The sequence below is a fragment of the Tupaia chinensis genome, unplaced genomic scaffold, assembly GCF_000334495.1.
Source record: "Tupaia chinensis unplaced genomic scaffold, TupChi_1.0 Scaffold143952_1, whole genome shotgun sequence".
Lineage (NCBI taxonomy): Eukaryota > Metazoa > Chordata > Mammalia > Scandentia > Tupaiidae > Tupaia > Tupaia belangeri.
The window spans coordinates 241,194-255,564 of NW_006203803.1; the positions used below are offsets into that span (position 1 = coordinate 241,194).

Consider the following 14,371-nt stretch of genomic DNA (forward strand, 5'->3'; position numbering starts at 1 on the left):
AACTATCAAGTCTGTAACTGAAACTGTGGTTGACCATGTGGGAGTCCAATGCCTTAACCACCATGCGAATACTTTTAAAACACTCTCTAATAGTTGTTTCAATTAGTTCAAGCTGTTATAACAAATTACTATAATATGGGTGGCTTGAAAAACATGTTTACTTATCACAGATCTGGCAGCTGGGAAGTCCAAGGTCAAGGTGCTGACAGACCCAGTGTCTCCAAGAGCTGCTTCCTGGTTTTCAGATGCCATACTCCTGCTGTGTCCCCATGTGGGGGAGAGAAGGGCAGAAAGCTCTCTCCTGCCTCTTCTTTTGAGGGCATTAATCCCACCATGAAAGCTCCAACTCCACTTCATGGCCTAATTACCTCTCAAAGCCCTGCTTCATAATGAATCCATTGGGGGTTAGGATTTCAACAATGTTTGGGAGGACATGCTACATGGTTTGTAAGAGCAGTAAAGCAAGGTTTTGAACTCAGGCCTAAAGACTGTTGTCATTATGCAATTTCCTCTGTACTCTACTGCTTCTCACCTACCAGAACTGGTCAACCTCAGTGATCTAGAAGCTGACACGTTTTTCTTTTGCCCATGTATTTTTTACCTTCTACTCCTTAAAAAAATTAAAAAATAAAAAAAAATAAATAAAAAAGATGAAAAGAAAAAATACTTCCCTGGAGAAGGGAAATTTTTCTTTTTTGATTTTTGTCAGAGGGCATATGTATTCTCTAGAGACAGATGGAGAGAGGGAAAATGAGAAAGTACCCCCCCCCCACGTATACATAGGGTATGGTCACATCTCAATCTCTTCCTCTCCCTTCTTTCCCTCTTTTTTGGATGTTGGGCACACGCACATAGGCCCTTTGTGCTTTTTCCCAAGCCTCCAGGTTCAGGACCCAAACAGCACAGTTGGTCATGTGGAATCTAGCTGCCTAGCTCACCATACCAAGAGCTGGTCCAGATGCTACAAACTGAATTACTCTCACTTTAGAATCCATGAGCCCTTCATAACTTTATTTGGCTTCTTATCCTGCATGGTCACATGATCATTATCATTCATTTCAAAAACTAAACTTCAGGGGAACCAGCAGTTAGCGTAATGGCTATGTCGCTGGACTCCCACGTAGTCGACCGCGGTTCGTGTCCCGGACCCGGTGGCTTAAAACTCACGCCGGGCGTGTGTGCGTGCATGCCCAAGATCCCGAGAGGAGAATGGAGGAGAAGGGATTGCGGCGTGACCAGATCCCCTGGGGGTAGATTTCTCGCTTTCTGTCTCTATGACTCTCTCTGTCTGTCTGGCGAGCGCACGCGCCCTACAGTGAAAATCTCTCCAAAAAAAAAAAAAAACTAAACTTCAGTAGCAATTTATGTAATAATTTTTTGATTGTGAGAGTGTACAAATAATGCAAGAATGATAAAGTTTCTTGACTTTAGGTTACTCATTACAGAATTTCCTCATCTCTTGACTTTGTAGTCTCCAACTTTGAACTTGAGTATGGGATACATCTATGCTGCATAATTTCATCTAGACTACAACTTTATCTTTTAGTAAATTCTGTGACATTTTTTTTCGAGAGAGAGATTTTTTGCTATCAGGTGTGTGCACTTACCAGAGAGACATAGAGACAGAAAGCGAGAAATCATCCCTCAGGGGAATGGCCACACCACAGTCCTTTATCCTCCAATTTCCTCTCAGGATTTTGGAAATGTACGCATACACGCCTGGCATGAGTTTTTAAGCCACAAGGCCTGGGACTCGAACCGAACCGTTGTCCACTGCATGGGAATCCAGTGATGTAACCATTACGCCATCTGCTGTTCCCAAAATCTGTGACATTTTATTAAAACAAAGTTTTCTGATGTTTTTCTTTCTTCTCAAACTCTCCAGTTTCCTGTCCTGTCTAGACTCCAGCTCTCGGCATGTGGTCTCGTTTACTACTTGACTCATTTTTGTTCTTTCTGTCACCTTCAGCACAGGCCCTTTTTTAAGGATTATTATTGGCCCATGGAATTCTTTTGATATTGCTGAAGACATTTCAGCTTTCTGCACAAAAATTCCCTCAGTCTCAGCCTTCCTGCCAGCCAGGATCACATGCAAGCCCAGTGTGTTTTAAGTCAAACTAGGATCTGAACCCTGGTCTTTGATGTGGCTCCAGCACTGCAAAGTGGCATGCTACTGCTTATGCCACCATTGCTGACCTGGGTTATATTTTCTTAAGTTTCATTGCCAAGAAAAGTTGTCTCTTGAACAGCTAATTTTTTTTCTTTTTGGAAAGATTTCTGCTACAAGGGCACCTGCGCTTGCCAGAGAGACAGAGCAACAGAGAGCCAGAAAGTGATGGGGGATGGCCACACCACAATCCCTTCTTCTCCATTCTCCTTTTGGAATTTTGGGCACTCATACACACATGGCCAGCGAGAATTTTAAGTTGCTGGGCCTGGGACTCGAATGGTGGAAGATTACGTGGGAGCCCAACAACATAACCATTACATCATCTGGGATGGTCCCCAGCTAATTGTTTTTAAACTAAATATGCTATAAACTTTATGACTGACCATGCTTCACACTTCATTTTGTCTGCTAGAACGAACAGTCAGAACAAATTTTACTATCCACACTGAACTACATATGACCTATGACACTCAATTTATATAATAATCTCACTCTTAGCTTTCTCTTTTTTAGGAAAAAAAATCTGTTTTCCTCCCTACCTTCTTTATCTAGATTAGATGTATTAGATTATATGTATTTCTTTTGTTTTAAAAGATAATGCACATACATATGAGCAGACTTCAAAAAGTTCATGAAAAGTTTGTTGGGATGCAAAAAAATCTTTGAAATTCATTCATAGTTTTTTCATAATATATATATATATTTTTCTTTTTCTTTCTTTCTTTCTCTTTCTTCCTTTTATTCTTTTTTTTTTTTTTTAATTACCTGAGGGTGTGTGTGTGTGTGCTTGTCTGAGAAAGGCAGAGAGACAGAGAGGGAGAGAGGAAGAAGAAAAAAGTACTTCCCAATGAAAAGTGGTCATCCATTTTCTACTATCCATTCTCCTTCATTTATCCATCCTGGTGGAATACCCCTTGTATTTTCTTTACATTTTTTTTTAGTTTTTGCTATAGGGCATGTGTACTCACCAGAGTTCTCTGAGAGAGAGATAGAGAGTGAGAGATAAATCACTCCCAGGGTAGATGGCCATGCCCTGATCCCTTGTCCAGTCTCCTGTCAGTATTTTGGGCACACACACACACACACACACACACACACGTCTGGTGTGCTTTTCAAGTGACTATGTCCAGATCTTAAATCATGTAGTCAGCCATGGGGGATCCAGCACCCTAACCTTCAGGCAACCTACTGACCCCACCCCTTATGTTTTCACCTGAATGTCCTGTTTTCATAACATAAAGACATACACATATTTCCTTGATACCTGTTTCTATAACTAGAATAAAGAAAGCTTTCAGGACCAGCAGTTAGCGTAATGACTATGTTGCTGGACTCCCACGTAGTCGACCACGGTTCAAGTCCCAGACTTGGTAGCTTAAACTCATGCCGGGCGCATGTGCGTGCACGCTCAAAATCCCGAGAGGAGAATGGAGGAGAAGGGATTGCGGAGTGGCCATCCCCCCGGGGGGTGATTTCTCGCTTTCTATCTCTCTGTCTCTCTCTGACTGCCGAGCGCACGTGCTCTATAGCAAAAACCTCTTCAAGCGTGCTCTACAGCAAAACCCTCTTAAAAAAAAAAAAAAAGAAAGAAAGCTTTTGAGCTAGTCAGTGGCTTGGTGTTTAAGAGGACTGGATCCCATATGGCCAACTGCATGGTTCAAGTCCCAGATACAGTGACCTGAAAAACATACTGGGAGTGTGTGCACTTGTGCCCAAAATCCCAAAAGGAGACATGGAAGAGAAGAGATTGTGATGTGACCATACCCCATGGCAGATGCTTTCTTTCCTTCTTTCTCTTTCTGTCTATCTCTCTCAGTTCAAGTGAAAATCATGCTGGCAAGTGTGTGTATGTGCCTAAAATCCCAGAAGGAAAATGAAAGAGAAGGGATTGTGGCATGACCTTCCCATCTGAAGGGTGATTTCTCACTTTCTCTGTCACTCTCTTTCTCTGGTGAGCACACGTACCATATTGGGGGGGTGGGGAACTTTCTGTGCTATTGGTTTCAAATGCTTGTTTTATCACATTGCAGTATAATGCTGGATTTTGTATTCTATACACAAACAGTATCTTTTATAACTATTATTTTTTAATCTACAGCGTGAAATAATTTTACTACATTTGATCATCTTAACCAGATGGCAAGAGGAAATGTTTGTTTTTGTTAGAGGGCACATGTACTCTCCCTGGAAAAAGAGAGGGAGAAAGCACCCCCAATGGGACATGGTCATGCCACGAATCCTTTTCCTCTATTTCTTCCTCCTCTTGGGATTTTGGGCATGCATGCATATGCACCTGGGATATTTCTCAAGCCACTGGTCTGGGGCTTGAATTGTGTGGTCAGCCATGTAGGATTCAGCTGCCATAACCATTAGGCCATGGAAATGGCCCAAAAATAACTTATTTTAAACAGCACTATTGCTGCTGGGACCAATAGATGGCATAATGGCTATGTCACTGGACTCCCACATTGTTGACCGTGGTTTGAGTCCCGGACCTGGTGGCTTAACTCACGCCGGGCATGTGTGTGCACCTGCCCAAGATCCCAAGAGGAGAATGAAGAAGGGATTGCGGTGTGGCCATGCCCCATGGGGTGTGGTTTCTCACTTTCTGTCTCTCTGTCTCTCTCTGTGTTTCTGGTGGCACACACACCCTATAGCAAAAACCTCTCCAAAAATAAATAAATAAATAAAAAGTACTATTGCTGGCCTAGCCACAGTGGCACACAGATAGACCCACCACTTGGGAACTTGGGAGGCTGGTAGCCACATAGCAAGCTAGAGATCAGTTCCCAGGCCAACCTGAACATGCTGTGTGTATCTGTAATTCTAGCTAGCCAAGATGGGTTGGGAGAGTTGTGACATACCAAGACTCAATCAAAAATATCCATCTCTTGGGACCAACAGTTAGTATAATGACTATGTCGCTGAACTCCCATGTAGTCAACTGTGGTTCGAGTCCTGGACCCGGTGGCTTAAACTCACACATGTGCGTGCGTACCCAAGATCCCAAGAGGAGAAAGGAAGAGAAAGGATTGCGGCGTGGCCATCCCCCTTGGGGGGGGCGTGATTTCTTGCTTTCTGTCTCTCTGTCTCTCATGGTCTTTCTGGTGAGCGCATAGGCCCTGTAGCAAAAACCTCTCCAAAAGAAAAAAAAAAAAAAGAAAAGAAAAGAAAAAAAAATCCATCTCTCAGGTTCAGGAGGTGGCATGGTAGTAAAGGTACTGGATTCCCACATGACCAGCTGCTGTTTGAGTCCTGGACCCAATGGCTTAAAAAATCACATAGAGTACATGTGCGTGCATGCCCAAAATTGTAGGATGAGAATTACAGAGAAGGAACTGTGATGTGTCCTTCCCCACTGGGGAGTGATTTCTCACTTTCCTTCTCTCTGTCTCTCTCTGGTAAGAGCACGTGCTTTATGGCAAAAACCTAAAAACAAACAAACAAACAAAAACAAAGACAAAACTCTTTCTCTCTCCCTCTCTTTCCCATGAAGAAAAAGCATAGTATTGCTATAATAGTATAATAATTGTTATGTATGGATTCATCACCATAGCCAATGTTTAATTATACACGACATGGCATGGATTCTTGAAATATAAGTGTTTTATTATTTGAATTTCTTCTTTACCACAATTATTCCCAGTTAAGAAGTTTCAGCTTCTTTGGCTCTGTCCGTCAGTAGGGGATATTAAGGCCAGCTTTAGAACCAGAGAACTTGACTCTACACAATCAAGGCTAATTGCTTACTGCATCAGTGATGTGTGCCACTGTGGGTAAAGACTTCAGACAATGGCCTCAGATGGCTTTTGATGGAAAGTGTGATTTTGAATGTGTTTCACTTTATTTCATTCTTTCAGTCGTTTTAGATTTAATATGTTAAGGACCTCTTCATTTTTAATTACAGTCTCGAGTTATTGCAGTGCTCGACTGGGAGCTTTCAACCATTGGTCATCCTTTGTCAGACTTAGCTCATCTTTCCATGTTCTACTTTTGGCCAAGGACAATTCCAATGATAAATCAACGTTCTCATATTCAAGGAGTCATAGGTATAAAAACATAATATTGTCTTAATTGTTACTAATACAAAGTTATCTCTGATGTATTTTTAAAATATAAGTATATTGTGGGATCAGCAGATGGCATAATGGTCACATCACTAGACTCGCACGAAATCGATCTCGGTTCTAGTCCCAGACCTGGCAGCTTAAAACACATGCCAGGCACGTGTACGTGCATGCCCCAAATCCTGAGAGAACAGAGGAGAAGGGATTACAGCATGGCCATCCCCTCTGGGGGGTGATTTGTTGCTTTCTTTCTCTCTGTTGTTCCTCTGTCACTTTGGTAAGCGCACATGCCCTACAGCAAAAACCTCTTTACAAAAAAAAAAAAAAGTGTATTGAGGGGCTAGCAGGTGGTGTATTGGTTAAGATGCTGGACTCCCACATGTCCTACTGTGGTTTGAGTTCCAGACCCAGTGGCTTGAAACTCACACTGGGTGTGTGTGCATGCATGTCTAAAATCCTGAGAGGAGAATGGAGGAAAAAAGATTTTGGTGTGGCCACCCCAATAACCAAAATGTCTCTTAAAAATTAAAAATAATATGTATATTGCAATTTTAAGTAAGTAGTTCTTGTTTTTTGCAAATGTTTCTAATTTATTTTTTCTTTATTAATTTTTCTGAACTTATCATTCTACTTTTAGTAATTTACGACAAAATGTAATCCTTTTTATGTACAGATGCTCCTTGACTTACAATGCAGTTATACCTTTATAAACCCATAGTAAGTTGAAAATGCATTTAATACATCTAACCTACCAAACATCATAGCTTAGCCTAGCCTACCTTAAATATGTTTGAACACTTAAATAAGTTAGATGATTGAGCCAAGTCATCTAACACAAACATATTTTATAATATAGTGTTGAATATCTCATGTAATTTTTTAAAAATGAAAAACAGAATGGTTGTCTGGGTACTGAAAGCCCTATTTCTACTGAATGTGTACCATTTTCACACCATCATAAAGTTGAAAAATTGTTATATCAAACCATTGTAAATTGGAGATCATCTATAATGTTCTTCTGGGAGTCACCATTTAGAACATGTTTTATCGTATGGATTAATGATTATTATATTCTTTTTTTCTTATTTCTGCTATATTCACCATGGAAGTTTCATTAAAGTTTATATTATGTGTTATTTTTATAGGGATACCATCAATGGAAGAACTGATTTCAATATATTGTCGCTACAGGGGGATTAACCCTGTTCTTCCTAACTGGAATTTCTTTCTTGCCCTTTCATGTTTTAAAATAGCTGGAATAGCACAGGTAATTAAATCTTTAAACTTGTATGTCACCATTATTTACTGTTGTACTGTTGATAATTGTTTCTGGTCTCTAAGTTTTTTATATTCTTTTTTTAAGAATTATTTATTAAATTTTATTAATTGTTATTATTATTATTTAATTTGCTATAGGGCATGTGTGCTCACCAGAGAGAGAGAGAGAAAGAGAGAAAGTGAGAAAGCAAGCCACTAGGTCTGCTTCTTGAACCACGGTCAGCTGTGTGGGAGTCCAGCACCTTAACCACTATAGCACCTACTGGCCAAGTTTTATATTTTTTAGACTTAGATCATTATGACCTTCATAATAACAAGTGTCAGACATGAATAAAATATACACCCATAATTTATAGGATAGGAATTTTTGCAAGGGAAACATTTCAGTAGCAGAATGTGTTACTACTTTTTTTGTATATTAGGTTGTCAGGAAAATCAACAAGTATTTTTCTATGTAAAAATGCATCATGACTTTCCCGACAACTCAATAATAAACTTAAAAGGTGGAGTGGGAGAGAAAAAGACATAATGACAAAAAAGAGAAAAGCATGTGAGAATTGGCCATTTCCTGAATATCCCATGTAACAAAAAGCTAAAATCTTTGATGATCTCTGCTTCAGACTAAAAAAGCCATTTATTAACCAGATCTAATGAGAAATTATCATTGTATTTCCCAGAGATTAGAATATGGTAGCCTCTTATCGTGTATTTTTCTAGTTATTTTATTTATTATGGAGAGTGTGTGCACATGCACGAGAAGCAGACAGAGGCAGGAACCTCCAGAGGGCCCCAACCTAGAACGCGTCCCTAGGCTCAGCCAGCCCAGGTCATGAACACATGCTCCACTCCTGTGTGGAGCAGTCTTGGGACACAAACCCAGGACCTTCTCATGTTGGTCCTATTGCATTACCACTGTGCCACTGTTTGGTCTCAATTTTTGATATTCTAATTGTTCTATTTATGTGCCTAGTTCTGAGAAGAAATTGAAAAAAAATTCAATTTTTTTCTTCTAATTATGTCTTAATCTAAAAAAAAATATTTTTGTCTATATTAATCTAGTTTCTAGATACTTTGAATCTTAGAGGTTTAAGAAGTCAAGATGTTAGACCAGGGGGTCAGGATTTAGAGGAAGAACAGGAGTGAATAAAAGATTTTAAAAACAAAGAAAAATGGGAAAAAAACAATTAAGGGAAATTATGGTTATTTTTACCTGTCCTTAAAGTTCATGCTATCCTTGAACCACTGAAATGCCCTCTAGGGAACATTCAGTAGTCGTGTGACATCTCATCCTGTGTTCTCAGTTAATCATGTTGAATGAGTGAGTTTTTCAAACTATATTTATCAGTTTCCATAAATCACATACCTAATATGGAAGGGAGTGAGATATCTTCTAAAAGTTTATGGAAAAGACATATTATGAAAAAACAATGCATAGATTTAAAAAATAAATGCATATTTTAATTCTATTTTTCCATTGAACTTTTTGGAGTCCCCTCATAGGCTTTAGGTTTAAAATGATTTTTTATTTCAAATAAAAGTTTGACATAGTTACGACTGAAATTAACATATACATCATAGATTGTGTAGCTGTTTTTAATTCTACTATAACTCAAAATATGAAATTGATGATGACGAGTAAATGATTGTAGTGTTTTATCGTATAAAAATTACAGAAAGAAAATAAAGCAGTGAAATTCATTTGTTTGCATTTGGTGGACAGGAAGGGTTTATTGTGTTGGAAGTAAAGAAATAGAGAATTATGGAATTCAGGTAATATTATTCAAAGGAGACAATGTTAGGTTACTTAGGGGTTCAAAACATGAGATAAAATATCCTTAGAGACCATCTCATTGCCTACTCTTTTTGATTTTGTAGTTTTTGGTCTTATTGTGATTTCTTCTTTCACTATGAAGGGAAGGCAGTCATCTGTAGAGGTGACAAAACAATTTTGGTACCATTGGTAGCTGCTGAGATCATTCTCAAGTCTGGTTTAATTATAACTTATAAGTCTGTGATGATGAGAGCTTGTTAACTGGATGATATGGGTATGACTCTTCCATTTAGAGGGGTATGATATCCCTGGATATAAATTAATCACTGTGATAGTCTCATATATACCTTTTTACTCTGTGAGTATAGTACCTCATGCAGATTAGCAATCGGAAAGATTGATCGGATAGTTAACCAACGGTTTTCATTTTATTTGCTCTATCTTAATTTATTAATAGGGAGTATATCAAAGGTATCTTCTGGGAAATAACTCATCTGAGGATAGCTTTCTGTTTGCCAATATTGTTCACCCTCTGGCAGAAACTGGATTACAACTCTCCAAAAGGTAAGGAAGACAGATTGCTTGGCTTACACAAATTAGAGCCTTTATTAGGTATGTGAAGTTGGTGTACTTTATGGGGATAGGAATTATTTATATAGCTTACACCAGGATTGCAGCTGGCAGTGATAGTCATTTTTATGGTAAATCTCTAATATGCCTAAAAATGAATTGACTAGAAATATAAAGAAAATCTCTGTGTTTATGATTAAAAAGTTTTTTTTTCCTTGCCAAAGTGAATGTGCAAACTATTAAGGATATAGATAAAAACTTTCAGTGTTTTCTCCTAACACTCAAGTTACTTATATATTATGTAAATTGATGTTGTTCTCTTCCACTGTCACATTTTGTGAAGTTTTATTCAGACATTTTATAAGTGTCTTTGAAGTCCATGTCTTCATCAGTGGAACACTTCTTTTTCTTTAATTGCCAGAGAGAAATAAAAATAGAGAGGAAGTGGGAGAAAGAACCCTCCAATGGGGCATGGTCATGCCACAATCCCTTCTCCATTTCTCTATCCTGTCAGGATTTGGGGCATATAAGTACATGTGCCCTTTTCTTTTCTTTTCTATTTTTTTTTTTTTTTTAAGCCAGCAAGACTAGAATTCAAACTGCGATCAGCCATTTGAGGTTTGGCTCCCTCAACTACTAGGCTACAGGGCGCCCAGCGGAGCACTTTTTTTTTTTTGGAGAGGTTTTTGCTATAGGGCGCATGCGCTCGCCAGATAGAGAGAGACAGACAGAAAGCGAGAAATCACACACACACACACACACCCAGGAGGGATGGCCACGCCACAGTCCCTTCTCCTCCATTCTCCTCTCGGGATCTTGGGCACGCACGCACATGTGCCCAGCGTGAGTTTAAGCCACCGGGTCCGGAACTCCAACCGTGGTCGACTACATGGGAGTTCAGTGACACAGCCATTATGCTAACTGCTGGTCCCGGGAGCGCTGTTTGAGGCATCTAACACAGTTCTCTCGTCACAGCCCCATTATTTACTGACTGCATTTATAATGCTGCCTAAGCCACACGTACCTTGACATAACATTAGGACAGGTTTTTTGTTTTGTTTTGTTTTGTTTTTCCTATTGCTAGTGTGTACATGCACTCACCAGAGAAAGAGAGAAATACAGAGATGGGAAGAGAGGAGAAAGCACCATACAATATGGCACAGTCATACCACAATCCTTTCTCCTCCATATCTATGTCTTTTTGGGACTTGGGGCACACTATTGTGGTTTTCAAGCCCTTGGGGTCAGGATTCAAACAATGGTTAATTATGTGGGATCCTGCTTCCTTAACCATCTATAAGGCCAGCCCCACAACAACTGATGTTTATAGTTCATCTTACAGATGAATGTTTGTGATTTCCTAAACAAGATAACCATCTGTGTTGTGCTTCATAAGGACCTTTAAATATCTTTTGTATAATGACAGCCAACAGTTGTATTTGTGAGACATCTATTAAGAATGATGATTAAATTTGTTTCCAATTTCTTCACTTCCTCTTTTACTTTTTTTTTTTTTTTTTTGGGGGGAGAGATTTTCACTGTAGGGCGCGTGCGCTCGCCAGATAGACAGAGAGAGACATAGAGACAGAAAGCGAGAAATCACCCCCCAGGGTGGATGGTCACGCCACAATCCCTTCTCCTCCATTCTCCTCTCGGGATCTTGGGCACGCACGCACATGCACCCGGCGTGAGTTTTAAGCCACCGGGTCCGGGACGTGACCCGCGGTCGACTATGTGGGAGTCCAGCGACATAGCCATTACGCTAACTGCTGGTTCCCCACTTCCTCTTTTAAAGATTCTGAAACATGACTGAAATGTAACGTCAATTAAAATTCAAGTCATGCCAGATTTATATGTTTTCCGTAAAAAGTGCTTTAGGCATCAATTATGTTAAAATATAAAGTTCAAGATAAAATGATTATACATTCACATTACATAATATGAGAGAGTTTTTTTTTTTTTTTTTTTTTTTTTGGGGGTTTTTGCCCACAGGGGTGTTGGCCCCACCGGTTTTCGCCACAGGGCGTGTGCGCTCGCCAGACAGACAGAGAGAGACAGAGAGACAGAAAGCAGGAAATCACCTCCCAGGGGGGGTGGCCACGCCGCAATCCCTTCTCCATTCTCCTCTCGGGATCCTGGGCACGCACGCACATGCCCCCGGCGTGAGTTTAAGCCACCGGGTCCAGAACCCGAACCGCGGTCGACTACGTGGAAGTCTAGTGACATAGCCATTACGCTAACTGCTGGTCCCCATAATATGAGAGACTTTTTAAAAGTCCATAGTATGTCAACTCCTTCTGAGGGATATTTTGGGGGAGCTGTGGAAGATTTCACATATCATATAATAATGATTTTGGACATCTTTGTAACCCTTTTTTTTCCCCACAAAGAACTTTTAATACTACGTTACCACAGAGTGATGCTACCAGACATTTGTTTGCACAGACTAAGAAAGGCCAGGAAATTCTTACTAAGGTGAAATATTTCATGAAACAACACATCCTTCCAGCCGAGAAGGTGAGTGTTATATAAACAGAATGTATTTGTGCCAAAGGATTTTTGATGAATACATCTATTGTCTCTGCTTGTGGGGAACTGGGTGTCATTTTCTTTGTAGTTGGTCCTTGCCTTCATTCTCTTAAGCACCTTAGCACTGGGTAACTACAGCTCCTGAGCATGAAAAATTTTAAGTTCTTAAAATGTGCCAAAAGAATGCACAGATAAATTTGGGAAATTAAAATTAAGCAAAGGGGAGCCAGTTGGTGGTGTGGTAGTTAACATGGCTGGATCTACATGGCCAACTGCGAGGCTCAAGTTCTAAACCCAGTGACTTAAAAACACATTGGGCACATGTACATGCTTGCTGAAAATGTCTAGAGGAGAATGGAATTGAAGGGATTGCAGCATAGCCATCCCTCCTGGTATGTGTGTGTGTGTGTGTGTGTGTGTGCTTTCTCACTTCTCTCTCTCTCTGTGTGTGTGTGTGTGTGTGTGTCTCTGTAGTAAACACAGGCATACTATACCAAATTAAAAAAAAAAAAATATATATATATATAGGCCATAAGATTTAGTGTATTGTAAAGGAGGCCTAAATATATTAGAGTAAAATGCTTCTTTGGGAGCCTGGTTCTAAGGCAGTGACTCCCACTTTTTTTTTTTTTTTTAAATATGGGCTTCTTTGGGACCAGCAGTTAGTGTAATGGCTATGTTGCTGAACTCCCATGTAGTCCGCTGCGGTTTGAGTCGTGGACTCGGTGGCTTAAACTCATGCCAGGTGCATGTGCGTGCATGCCCAAGATTCTGAGAGGAGAATGGAGGAGAAGGGACTGTGGAGTGGCTATCCCCCTGGGGGCTGATTTCTTGCTTTCTCTCTCTCTGTCTTTCTGGCGAGCACATACACCCTATAGCAAAAACCTCTAAAAAAAAAAAAAAAAGGGCCTCTTTGAGGATTTAATAAGAGTTGCAGACTACACAAAATGGACATTTCCAGATATTTTTACATATCATTTCAAGCTGTTCATAGATACTACCACCTCTTTTCTCCATAAGCTACTGCTTTGAAGTGCTAAGTTTCAGTAAGTTTAGGGTAGGGGGAGCGAGGCAGCACCTTGGTACATCTGTTCATTCAATTAACAAATAGTGGGCACCTAACCGTGAGGTAGGCCCTTGGGGAGCCATCGAATGTAAAAGAAAGAGCAAGACAGATAAGGCTTGCCCTCTTATGTACTTTAACAGGAAATACAAATGATAAATGCTGTGAAAAAAAGATAAAATCTGTTAGGAGAATATGTAAGGGAGGTGGAGCAGGGTATGTGTATAGGCAGAACATGGTTATAGATACGGAAGGGCTTGATTCTGGCCAATCCCTGTTACAGTTAGGTAGTTTTGTGTTAAGTAGTCTTGTGTGACCTTAATTCCTTCATCTGCAATGCTGAGAAAGTATGAACAGATCTGCAAGGGTCTTCAAAAGTTCATGGAAAATACATATTATGGAAATATTCCTTGCATGGATTCCAAGGTAGAGTTTCTTAGCACCAAAATAAACTCATACTTTAATTCTATTTTTCCATTAACTTTTATTATTATTATTATTTTATTCATTCAATCACTATAAATCATTTAGCTTATAAAGAGAATTTACCCTCTATCAAATGTACCTGAGAGCAGTCCAGTTGAGAATATTATACATCTCATCAACAGGTAAAAACTATTTCTGTGTCCCACATTTTCATTGTTTTTCTTGTTAGAGGTTTTTGACTTCCTTAGTTAGATTTATTTCTAGGTTAAGTATCTTATACTTTTTGTGGCTATGATTAATGGGATGACTGTCTTCAGTTCCCTCTGTCTACTTGTTCTTTGTATATGGAAATGCTATAGATTTCTGTAAGTTGATTTGTTTCCTGCCACTTTACTGTGTTAATTCATTACTTCAGGAAGTTTCTTTATGGATACCATTGAGTCTTTTATATATACAATCATGTCATCTGCAAACAGAGATAATTGCAACTCTTCTTT

General features: G+C 39.6%; 1 protein-coding gene across 1 annotated transcript in view; it reads left to right on the forward strand.

Annotated features, from left to right (window-relative positions):
• Positions 1 to 14,371, forward strand: part of ACAD11 (acyl-CoA dehydrogenase family member 11) — a 130,236-nt gene that overhangs the window by 22,519 nt on the left and 93,346 nt on the right. The window contains exons 6-9 of the mRNA XM_006165546.3: positions 6,078 to 6,219; positions 7,383 to 7,504; positions 9,744 to 9,850; positions 12,247 to 12,373. Of these exons, the coding sequence (XP_006165608.1) occupies positions 6,078 to 6,219; positions 7,383 to 7,504; positions 9,744 to 9,850; positions 12,247 to 12,373 (498 nt within the window). The remainder of the gene's footprint in view (positions 1 to 6,077; positions 6,220 to 7,382; positions 7,505 to 9,743; positions 9,851 to 12,246; positions 12,374 to 14,371) is intronic.